The sequence below is a fragment of the Sinocyclocheilus rhinocerous genome, unplaced genomic scaffold, assembly GCF_001515625.1.
Source record: "Sinocyclocheilus rhinocerous isolate Xijiao unplaced genomic scaffold, SAMN03320098_v1.1 scaffold797, whole genome shotgun sequence".
Lineage (NCBI taxonomy): Eukaryota > Metazoa > Chordata > Actinopteri > Cypriniformes > Cyprinidae > Sinocyclocheilus > Sinocyclocheilus rhinocerous.
In genome coordinates, this window is record NW_015632978.1 from 872,964 (window position 1) to 885,179 (window position 12,216).

Genomic DNA, 12,216 nt, shown 5'->3' on the forward strand with positions numbered 1-12,216 from the left:
CTTTGTGCACAGCCAGCCTTGTACTCTTCTAGGTTCAAAAAACTGTCTTTAGTCTTTGCAACTTTACAGATCTTCTTTATGCACCAAGAGCTTGTAACACTCCAAAGAGAAAGGAAAAATTGAAATCGCATCATATGACCCCTTTAAGCCATTCGTCATTGAATGCATATAATTTCACCTCTGCCTCCCTTCGTGTTGCCTGCCAGTGTTATACGGGTATGCAGCATTAAAGCATTGCATTAAAACATCGAAATGAGTTTTAAAGGGGTCATATGATGCTATTTCAAGTTTTCCTTTCTCTTTGGAGTGTTACAAGCTGATTGTGCATAGATAAGATCCCTGAAGTTGCAAAGACTAAAGTCTCAAAACCAAAGAGATATTCTTTATCAAAGTTAAGACCCTAGATATTGTTTGAAAGTGTTTTGATTCTTTATTGTTCGGTCACACTTTACATTAGGGCTTCATTAGTTAACATTATTTAATTCATTAGTTAACATAAACTGCCAATGAAAAATTCTTCTGAACTTTCATTAATCTTAGGTATTCCAATATTTAATAACAGGATGTTAAAATTGAGAGTTGCAGCTGTGTTGTTTAATGAGCTAACATGAACTAAGACTTTTGTATTTTTTAAACAAAGATTAATAATTTCTGTAGCAAATGTAGCTATTGCTCATTGTGAGTGTTAATGCATTAACTAAGGTTAACTAATGAGGTCTTATTGTAAAGTGATACCTATTGGTCTTTATAGTTCTTTTGCACTTTAATCTGTGTAAAACTTTTAACTTTATACATTTTTCTGTATTGCTTTATTGCATTTAAATGTTCAGTTATTTTTGTTATAAGAAAAAAGTTATTAAACCTGTTATACTGTATTATGACAGCACTCTTTTTTTTAAACTTAATTTCAATATCGTGATAATACCGTATACCGTAATAAAAGCATTAGCAATTAATCGCAACATGAAAATTTGATACCGGCATATCCCTACTATCCGTTATACCCAAGGACTGGCTATGGCTCTGCGTGCGTTGCGCTAAGCTACTGTCTCCTGCCTGCTGTTACCCCCTCTAACCAATCAGCATGTGTCTTCTAGCATGGCTTCCCATCTCGAGCTAACTGCACTGACAGATCCTGCTCATCTCAGATCCGACAGTTTCAACGAAACCGCTTCAGTTTGACATCTATCTCCATAACCGTTTCACCCAAGTCGATAATATATATGTACATGCTATATATTCTAATTACCATATGCAAATACATCATCATATTGACCCCGCAAATCCATCTCATTCTTTTGTAGTGTGTTCTGGCATTTCTCCAAACCCTGCACAAATTTGAAATGCATTTGGCTTTCATATGCAGATGAATCGATGCCCTTGTGTGTCATTTTAATCGCCGCCACAGTGCAGAGCATCATTAGAAACAATTACCGGCAGCGAGAAAATGAATTTATCAGTGTCGTTGCTTAATAATTGTGGCCCTTGTACGTCATTTACTAACACTGAAGATGTTCCTTGTAAATTGATCTTTTTTTTTTTTTAATAACAGTTTTGGAAAAATGATTGCATGCTCTAAAATTGGACTTTTTCTGTTTTTAATTTAATATTTCCTCTTTTTTTTCCCTTCTCGTCCTGTGACCTTTCCCCCCAAACCTTGTTTTTCTCTCTTTTCCTTCTTCTCTGTTAATCGCAAAAACTTGCTACCCAATATTACCATTTTATCCGAACCATATCACTCATTCCCAACCACTTCCTCTTTTCTTTTTATCTCCATAATACACTAATCTTCTTTATTCACCCCTTTTCCTTTCACTTCTGCTCCGTTTTCTTTTTCCTATCTGTAACGCTCAATTCCATTATGTGTCCCGCCACATTTACATTCTCCTTCCCGGCTCCTTCTCTGCCCTTCCCCCCCTTCTCCTCGTCCTCATTTCCTCTGTGTGTCGTCCTCCTCCCCTCTCCTCCCTCCCAGAGGCCATGCCAGTTGGCGGCAGTGGTGGTCTGCGGGGTTCAGTGAGAGGTTCGGGGGGTTCCTTCAGCATGCACTCCCTCCTGCAGTCCTACAGCAGCGCCCTGCGCAGACCACGCACCCTGGGACGCAGTCTCAGCTCCTATCTCAACCACACCACGCGCCTCGGTACATTCACACGCATGCACACAGAGGACGAGAGTGTGATGTGTGTGAGGTTGCACAGTAGGGATGGGAATCGCAAGGAATTTTAACGGCTTCGTTTCCGATTCCGTGTTCCTTATCGCTTCAGTTAATGATTGTTATTGCATTCACTTCCCTTGAAGGCCTGTTGTCAAACAATGCAATAATTTTAGCAGAACAGTAATGACAAAGCAACTTCTCTGTCTTTATTTGTCTTAAAGGAATAGTTCACCCAAAAATGAAATTCCTGTCATCATTTACTCACCCTCAAGTTGTTCCAAACCTGTATGAATTTCTTTCGTCTGCTTCAAAAGAAGACCTTGTGAAGAATGTGGGAATGTGTGCTGGTCCCTATTGGACAAAAAAAATCGGTTTGGTTACCTACCTACCTACCTCTTCAAAATATCATCTTTTGTGTTCAGCAGAAGAAAGAAATTCATAAAGTTTTGGAATAACTTGAAGGTGAGTAAATGATAGAATTTTAATTTTTGGGTGAACTATCCCTTTAAACCCATAGTCACAAGGTTTAGGAGGGATAAAGACAGCAAAGATACAATAATATTTTTCCAGAACTGTATACTTGTTTCTAGGGCTGTCAAAATGACTGAAAAACTCAATTAGAATTTTCCATTTAAATATGATCAAAATTAGAATTATATTCTAATTTAAAAGGCATAATTTCAGTTAGGGGGAAAACTGCCATAAAGTCTTGAGACATGTTTTTTAAAAGTTGAACTTACATTATTCTAAACATCTAAACATGCTGCTCTCTTGTGCGAGACGCGAGTGTAACGCTGATAGATGCCCCTCTAGAAAATGTGATAAATATGCATTCTGTGTGAACGGCTTGGTTTCAGTTTCGCCGTAAACAACATATTCGCCACACTGATGCTCTCGTTTTCCGCTATATTTTGAATGAACAACGTAGCAGCGCTGCATCTAGTTGGTTCAACTGGATAGGCTAACAAAAGCATTAAAATGCAATGACACTTACATTGTCGTCGCATTTCGTGCGCCACTGATAAGGCTGCCTGACGGCTGACGCAGACCTAAAATTCGAATGCAACGTTTTTGCATTCGAATGTTGATTTTTAAATTTTTTTATTTGACGAATATTTGAAATTCAAATTTTTTTTTGACAGCCCTACTTGTTTCTGATTGTGCAGTTGCTTCTGATCTGTTATTACTGTTCTGATGAAATGATCTCATACAATTAACGCCTGCAAAACAGCATGTGTATCTTGAAAAGTTGCATTTACAGGTGCATTTAAAGGTGACATTTTAATTGTAAAAAGCAATGGACTGCTTGCTTAAATTAAATGTTGACTTAAAAAAAAAATTTGCTTGTTTCTTATTTTTTGTTATAGGACTTCTGTCCACATCGATGTAAGAATGCAGAAGTTTCAAGACTCTTAGTGGAACCGAACGTCATAAAATTATTTTATTATATTTGATTAAAAAAAAGAAACCGTTTTTTTCCCAGAGATTCCGATTCCCAACCTTGCTGAACAACTGGACTCTTGTGAAATGCAGCATAGACGCATACACTATTACAGTGGTTCTCAGTTGGTGGATTGCAACCCAGGGAAAAATTGTGTTAAATGCAAATGATAAAATCCAGCTAACCATATAATTATACATAAGTAGGAGAGCAAAATAAGTCTGCTTATCAAGAGAAGGAGAAAGACACATTTCCCATATCTTTTGTTGTTGTAGGCCATGCATCCAATCAGACAATACAGTATTTTCGTATTTTTACCAATGTCACTTGGTAGAAGATAACCAAATTAGACATCATGCAGAAGTTGCTTTATATCAATCACTCAATCAAAATGTATTTCTATAGCATCTTTCAAACAAATCCAATGCAATTTGCAAATGTAAACAAGCAATTGACACAAAATACAAGCAGTGACATTAACACTAAGAATTGTTAAGCAAAAATATAAAGCAAAATAGAATAGAAATAAAAGGTAATGATGTAAATAAAATAATCATGAATCATGGGATTGTAAATCATAGCATTGATTATAAGACACTACATAAAAGGCAGACTAAATAAGTGGGTTTACATGCCCTCATCTCAAAGCATGAATAAAATACATGTGAAGTAAAACATAATACAACCTAAACCGCATCAATTATTGGCTGCCAAGAGCATAAAACTATTGAAAATTCAAGAGAAATGTGAAACATTTTCCTATTTAAGTAGTTGTTATTCATTTTGATTTTTTAGGACGTTTTTGTTTAATTTTGTGCTACTCATGATTCTGGTTTGCCTGGGTCGCTTCTTGATGTCTAATGTAAAATCTGCATCCTGAAGCAAAATTGGTTGAGAACCACTGCACTATTATTCACGGATAGACAGGCTGAGTGAGTGTGTGTGTGTGTGTGTGGAGTGAGAGGGGGTGGGAGGTTGTGTTATGGTTTAATGGGGGGGATGGGACAGTGAGTGAATAAATGAGAGTGGAAGATAATGACTTCTATTTTTTTTTTCCTTTTGTGTGGGTATGAGACGGATCTCCTTTCAGAGCAGCTAAGTAGTTCCTCAGCTGTAGTGTGGTAAGAATCTCAGAGCCATATAAATGCATCAGAGACAGACCGATAAATGTGCAAGAGATGCATTTGGAGAGTGTTGCAGGCTCACAGATGATACATCAGCATTACTTTGGTTTTAAAATAGAATAATGAAGTCGTTTAGAAACATCAAATTTTATTTATTCAATACATTTTACCAGTATCATCTGAATCGTGACGTCGGCATAGCATGCTAATGTTTGTGTGTGTGTGGTTGTGTCTGTAAATGTAGAAATCGTCCATGAGGATGTAAAAATGGGTTCAGATGGAGAAAGTGATCAGGCTTCGGCCACATCCTCTGATGAGGTGCACAGTCCCGTCCGAGTTCGTCTGAGAAACAACCCCGGTCGCAAAATTTCCACAGAGGTATGTTCACGTTTCTGACTATGCTTGACTTTTTTTTGTAGTCAGTATTTTTAGAGTGGGACACTGAATAACACATGACGTGTTTGGTAATAAAAACATGCAATTTTCCATGGCTTAGCTTTGTTTTTGTTTTGTTTGCTTGAATTAAACCGTGTACCACGTAATAACCATTAGCTTGTTTGTTGCTATTGAAGGTACATCAGTTATATGGGTTATTACTGTTATTGAGTGTAACGAAACCTTTAGGCCTTAACTAATAATGGTTCCCCCCTCCTCCTCCTTCCCTCTCAGGACATAAACAAACGTCTGTCTCTGCCTGCCGATATCAGGCTTCCTGATGGCTACCTGGAGAAATTCAGCCTCAACAGCCCCCTGTTTGACAAACCACTCAGCCGGAGATTACGCAGAGTATCGCTGGTAATGCCTCTCCATTGGTTTTCTTTCTGTAAACCTCTTTCCTTTTTTCAGCCTCTGCTTGTGCTCAATTTTCTGCTCAAATCCAATTTGTGAGGTTGTTCACCTTTTCAGTGTGGCCCTTGTCATACTAGTCTAAAACATTTCATAACATCATTTAATATGATTGAATGTTTCCATAACTAATCATACAAAGTGAATCCATTAAGGGCCATTAAAAAAAAAAAAAAAAAGTGTCCAGAAGATATTAACTTTTTTTTAATCAAATATCAAATTGAAAGGCTGTATATCATTATTTTTATTTTTGTATCTATTTTTATTTCTGTTTGTAAAAATAGAATTGCATGAAATAATTTAACAATATTATGACATTATTTTTCTTGTATTATTATTATTATTATTATTATTGTTAAGGTTTTTTTATTTATTTTATTTAGATTAGTCCCGAGTTTTCCAGAAATATAGCCCTTGATCCTGGCAAAATCAAATAAAGTTATTTATTTTATTTATTTAGCATATTTTAATTTGGACTTGCCAAATTAAAATATGCTTAATATGATTAATTAGACTCGTGCCCTCCATTTTCTGTCTTTGTTTTCTTTTGCCACCTATTCTTTTGCTCGATCTTTCATTCTCTGTCACTCTCTCTCTTTGAGTGTCTTTTCTCTTCTACTTGACTTGTCTTGTTTGTTCAGGGTCACATTATCAGTGCTTTGAAATCATTGTGAACGCACAAACAAGACAAACTTTCACAGCATGTCTCGCTGCTAAAACCTTCTCAAAATATTAGTGTCGCACAGTGTCACAGGAAAATGAGTGAGCCTCACAAAGAAATGGCCAGGTCCTATTTCACCCCCAAAATAAAAAGGAACACACCAACTCTATTTTTCAAAATAAAACTGAAGCCTAGTTTTATTATTTATTATAGAATTATTAGGGTTTTCTTTTCTTTTTTGCATTTATACATTTTATTTTACATTATAACATTATTTATGAAAATTAAGACCGTAAAGATATAACCACATATAGACAGTAATACAAAATACTAACTAAATCAATAAATTAAATTCAGTACAAAAATGATTAGGTAATTAGGCATTTAGTCCTTGCTTAATTAAATCATATATGATTATTTTGGATATCTGATATGGATTTTTTCCCCACATTAAGTTACTGATAATTTGAAAGGGAAATAATTGTAATTTTTCTGTAAATAAAGTCACAATGCAAAATAGAGTCCTAAATAAGTCATATTGGGATGAGTATTCTTGACAAAATGTAAAAATCATGTTTTTAAATAATTATTATGCTATACTACGAGTTCGGCTGCCCTTGATATGACATTTAAACCCAGACTGTGATGTTTATTCAGTGCTGTTGACACACGCTTGATCTGTGATGCGTTTAAACACTTCATTTGTTACACTTCAATTGTTCCCTATTTATTTTGGGGAGGGACATTTTAGCTCATGTTGTCTATGTGTGTTATATAAACCTCTACGACCAGCCCAGCCGTCTGAAATGGGAGCATTCTAACGAGTTCACATCAATGCCTTTGAATTTTTGCTCCCTGTTATCCCCATGTTGTTTCAGTGATGCTTTTTAGCACCATGTTGTGACATAGTTTTTGCCTTTGTGTTTGCAGTCCGAGATTGGATTTGGGAAGTTGGAGACGTATGTAAAACTGGATAAACTAGGAGAGGTAACTTTACAGTCAGTTTATCATAATTGCTCTGTTCAAAAACAGCATAATCACGTTGCTGTGCATTGTTATCTTTTTCTCTCTCAGGGCACCTACGCTACAGTATATAAAGGCCGCAGTAAGTTGACGGATAACCTGGTGGCTCTGAAAGAGATCCGTTTGGAGCACGAGGAAGGAGCTCCGTGCACTGCCATTAGAGAAGGTGAGTTACAAGCATGCCGTAGTGGATCAGCACTAAAATTAGATCACCAAACTACTGCCCCAAATTTCCCACATGCTTGCGCAGTGACAGACATTTGTACTTTTATATGTAGGATGTTCTAAATTAGCTAGAGAATCTCTAAATTCACTATCGACGGCTTTTGTTACATGGTATTTCAGCTGGTTAAAAGGGTTTTATAATATGGATAATATACCAGCCACCCTGCAAACCGTAATTAAGATCATTTACACATCACGTCAGTCTCAAAGGTACAGTAGCAAAAGTCTGTTTAAGGTTGATTTTGTGTAGGAAAAAATGATATTTTGCAGTAATGTTTGCTTCAGGCTAACTTGTTGTTCGTCCTTGTCATTTAATGAATATTCATAAAGGTGTGTGAAGCACCAGAGGTCATGTGTTTGAGGAATAATCTGTCTCTTTCTGCGCCTCTCTAGTGTCTCTGCTGAAGGACCTGAAACACGCCAATATTGTGACTCTTCATGACATCATCCACACTCAGAAGTCTCTTACACTCGTGTTCGAGTACTTGGTGAGTCACTCGCATGTGTAGTATTTCACTGCACTCTGTACACTTTTTAACTGTACTTATGATCACACACACAGCGTTGGAGAATCTATTTGGAAACCGTAGCTTGCCAAGTTGCATGCTGCTCATAATTTGAAGTAGTTAGAGTACAGTCAAATTTCTCTTGTCCAAACAAACGTAGTTAATTAAATTGAAATGATTTATGGATGGCATATCTATCTACATAGCAGCTTAAAATTCAATTATAGAGCAGATTTATCTGGCACAAAATCAAGGATCTTAAAATGACAAAGCTAAATGAAAGGCTAATAAATCATTAAGTTCAGAATTAAAATAAATAATTTAAAAAAACAATAAAAATAAAACATTTAAAAATCTAAATAAATAAATATTTTTTTGTTGACCTGCATGTCATGTAACAATTAACCAACATCAGAGAAAATGTGAATGTATCGTTAATTGTTAATTTAAAAAATATTAAGTAGCGGGTTTGGCTACAAAAAAAAGTTTGTGAATCCCTGCCCACGAAAATATAAGTTTTATGTAAGTTACATAGGTTTTATATAATGTAAGTTGTTTATTCATGCATTACTTTAAAGGGGTCATATGATGCTATTTTAAAGATCATTATTTTGTGTATTTGGTGTAACAGAATATGTTGACATGCTTTAATGTTCAAAAAACACATTATTTTTCAAATACTGTACATTATTGTAGGTCCTCTATGCCCCGCCTCTCTCAAACACCTCTTTGACAAATGTCTTTCATTTCTGTTTCTCATAATCGTTCTGCTGCACATGGCAATCATAGACGGTGTTCTTAATATTCACCTGTGTGCTTTTTTTCCATCTCAGCTGTTCCTGTTTCAGCTGTTGCGAGGTCTGAACTACTGTCACAGACGTAAAGTTGGACAATGATGGAGTTGAGCTTCTGTCGAAACTGCTGCAGGTGATTTGTGTATTATTTAGTCAACTAAAGTCACGTTTACTTATAGCAATTAATACAGACTGCACATATAATACAGACTGTTCCAAAGCAGCTGTAAAAAGACAATAGTGGCATTATTCAGCTCAAGTTAGTTCATTTAAGCAGCTCTACAGAAAGCAACAGTGTCATTATTCAGCTCAAGTCAGTTTAATTTAAATAGAAATGTTAAAGATGAAGAAAGTCCCACCTCAAACTTACCCCACTGGTCGGGATGATTGTGTTTGAGCCACAGTGCTTGCACTTTTCAGGAAATCGCACGATAACAGATTCATGTGCACACACACACACACACACCTCACACTGACAGATAGAATTATTAAAGTGCCAGACAGAAGTCTCACACATACACACACTTTACTTTGAAAGACATTTAATTCCACCGAGCCGCTATGAGCTATTCTGTATTTGCACTGAATCAGGTCGTGTGTGCTGAAATAAGCTTGCACAGATTTTCTGACCCTTAACATTATATATCAGCCTTAGTTTTAGTTCAGCGTGTTAACATAACTGTTCAATTTCTCCCTGCCAGCTACATCAATATTTGCACTTCAAGAAGTTCAGCTGGAGAAGGAAATTATCAGTTGAAAACAGTTGTGCTGCTTAATATCTTTGTGGAAAGCATTTTTAAAAGAATCTTTGATGAATATAAAGTTCAAAAGAAATTTATTTGAAATGAGAATCGTTTGTAACAATGTCTTATAAACCTCTTTCACTTTGACTTTTGATCCATTTATTGTATCCGTGCCAAAAAAATAATAAATAATTTGAAATACTCTCTTTCTTTCTTAATTTCTTACTACCCTAAACTTTTGAATAATAGTGTATAATAATGTTGTGTTTTTTAGTCAGTTATTTAGTGAGCGTTTTGTGTGTGTGCTTGACTAACACTGAACTTTGTCTTAGTTTGAGGGGAAGAAACGGATCGCAGCAGAGGAAGCCATGAGACACCCATACTTCCACTGCCTGGGAGAGAGAATTCTCACACTGCCAGACAGTGAGTTCACGTACACACACACACACACACCTCCTTCCACTGAGGAGATTTATGATGGTGCCAGATAACAGATTCATGTGCACACACACACACACCTCACACTGACAGATAGAATTATTAAAGTGCCAGACAGAAGTCTCACACATACACACACTTTACTTTGAAAGACATTTAATTCCACCGAGCCGCTATGAGCTATTCTGTATTTGCACTGAATCAGGTCAGCGTGTGCTGAAATAAGCTTGCACAGATTTTCTGACCCTTAACATTATATATCAGCCTTAGTTTTAGTTCAACGTGTTAACATAACTGTTCAATTTCTCCCTGCCAGCTACATCAATATTTGCACTTCAAGAAGTTCAGCTGGAGAAGGAGCCTGGAATGAGGACGAATACTCTGTCAGAATCAGGTAAAACCACAAAACGCAAATGTCGGATGATGATTCATGATGATAGATTTGAGCTTCATCCATCAGTGTACCATGTGTTTCTGACCTCTCTGTGTATGGCAGCACGTCAATCTGGCATTACTCTCAAACAGTCAGAATTTTGAAAATCTTGCCGACATTTATCTCAATCTGGCCAAGAACCGTCCAGAGAAGGGCTATAAATTGACCCAACCATGATGTTTGTGTGACATTTGAATGTACCGGTAATTCTGGAGGATAAATCTGAATCAGACAAAAGAATATTTGCTAAAGAATATTTACTTTTTGTCTCAAACAAAACGGCATTAGCATTGCTATTTTTGTCACAACTACAGAGTAGCACTGTCTTCATAGCACTGATTTTAGCAGCTGTATATTTGTTTTCTGCCAGACTGACACTACTAGTTAAATGTTTGGACACACCTACTTGTTCATTATTTTTACTGTCAACATTTTACAATAACAGTAAATTCATTACAAAAGAAATAACACCAACTGAAGAATGGGAATGAAGGTGTTCACATGTATCCACCTTATTTTTGCCATAAGAGTGGGCGTGGCCATTTGTAAATTTAATGTGTCTGGCTTCCTGTGTCATTTGTGTTCAGCTATTTTTAGCTGTACAAAACAGATCGTTTTGCTGCTTGATATTGCAAATTGGAGTGTCTTACCATATTATATTAATGTATTATCTTAATTATGAACACACTGGTTTGTAGTGCAAACAGTTTTACCGTTTACTGCATGTTGTTATTCTTCTCATTATTTCCCTATAGCGGCTAATGAACCGGAAGTCTCAGACATTCACAGAAAACAGCTTACTTCCGCGTTGAAAAATAAGGTGGATAGTACTGTTCAAATGTTTTTTTTTTGTTAGTTTTTTTTTCTTCAAAGAAATTATTACTTTTATTCAGCAGGGATACATTTAATTGATCAAAAGTGAGAGTAAAGACATTTATAATGTTACGAAAGATTTATTTATTTTATTTCTATTTCCATTTCTATAAATGCTGTTCTTGTGAACCATTAATTCCTTAAATACATTTTTAAATGTTTTGTGAGCAGCAAATCAACAAGTCAAAAAAAAAAAAGAAATTCAAATTAATTTAAAAGAAAATCAAGTCATATGTCATCAACAAAACTGCTTTCAAGCATTTAAGCATAAGTCTACTTATGAAGAGTTAATTTGCAAAAAACGATAACTCGCGTTTTTTTTATTGCGCATTCCAAGTAATATCAATCAAACTGCAGTTGGGTTGTTTTGATTAAGTAATAATAACTTAAATACAGGTAATTTACTAAATTAAAGTTCATTGAAAGTATGTTTTTTTTTTTACATATTAAAAGTTTGTTTTATAGCAAAAGCAGATAACTCCAACAGTCGTTTTTGGCAAAAGCTGATAACTCCACATTTCATGTTTTAGAGCAGGGGTCACCAGACTCTGTCCTGGAGGGCCAGTGTCCTGCACAGTTTAGCTCCAACCCTAATCAAACACACCTGAACCAGCTAATCAGTGTTTTACTAGGTATACTTGGAACTTCCAGGCAGGTGAGTTGAAGTATGTGTACCCCGACTCCCAGAAATTGCATAAAGCCAGCCAGTCAGATAGAGACAGATGCTTTCAGCCAGTTCTTGCTATATTTTTGTATGCAGTATACATTAGATGATTCGACTGAGGCAGAGTCTATAATTTATATATGAAAACGTTTCAGCTTTTATTTTCCTTTTTCGCCCTGAAGAATATATCAATCAAATTTGTTCATCAAGTTTGTCGAAATGATCCATCCTCGACCACTTTAGTCAGCTTTGACGAAACTCCTCTCAGCTAGCACGTTTTTTCAAAGTGA

At 35.9% G+C, this 12,216-nt stretch overlaps 1 protein-coding gene across 1 annotated transcript in view; it reads left to right on the top strand.

Annotated features, from left to right (window-relative positions):
• The window catches only part of LOC107743128 (cyclin-dependent kinase 16-like), a 26,766-nt gene that overhangs the window by 9,983 nt on the left and 4,567 nt on the right, over positions 1–12,216 (top strand). Inside the window, exons 3-11 of the mRNA XM_016556253.1 lie at positions 1,976–2,140; positions 4,965–5,098; positions 5,390–5,515; positions 7,158–7,214; positions 7,302–7,416; positions 7,869–7,963; positions 8,867–8,908; positions 9,851–9,941; positions 10,273–10,350. Of these exons, the coding sequence (XP_016411739.1) occupies positions 1,976–2,140; positions 4,965–5,098; positions 5,390–5,515; positions 7,158–7,214; positions 7,302–7,416; positions 7,869–7,963; positions 8,867–8,908; positions 9,851–9,941; positions 10,273–10,350 (903 nt within the window). The remainder of the gene's footprint in view (positions 1–1,975; positions 2,141–4,964; positions 5,099–5,389; positions 5,516–7,157; positions 7,215–7,301; positions 7,417–7,868; positions 7,964–8,866; positions 8,909–9,850; positions 9,942–10,272; positions 10,351–12,216) is intronic.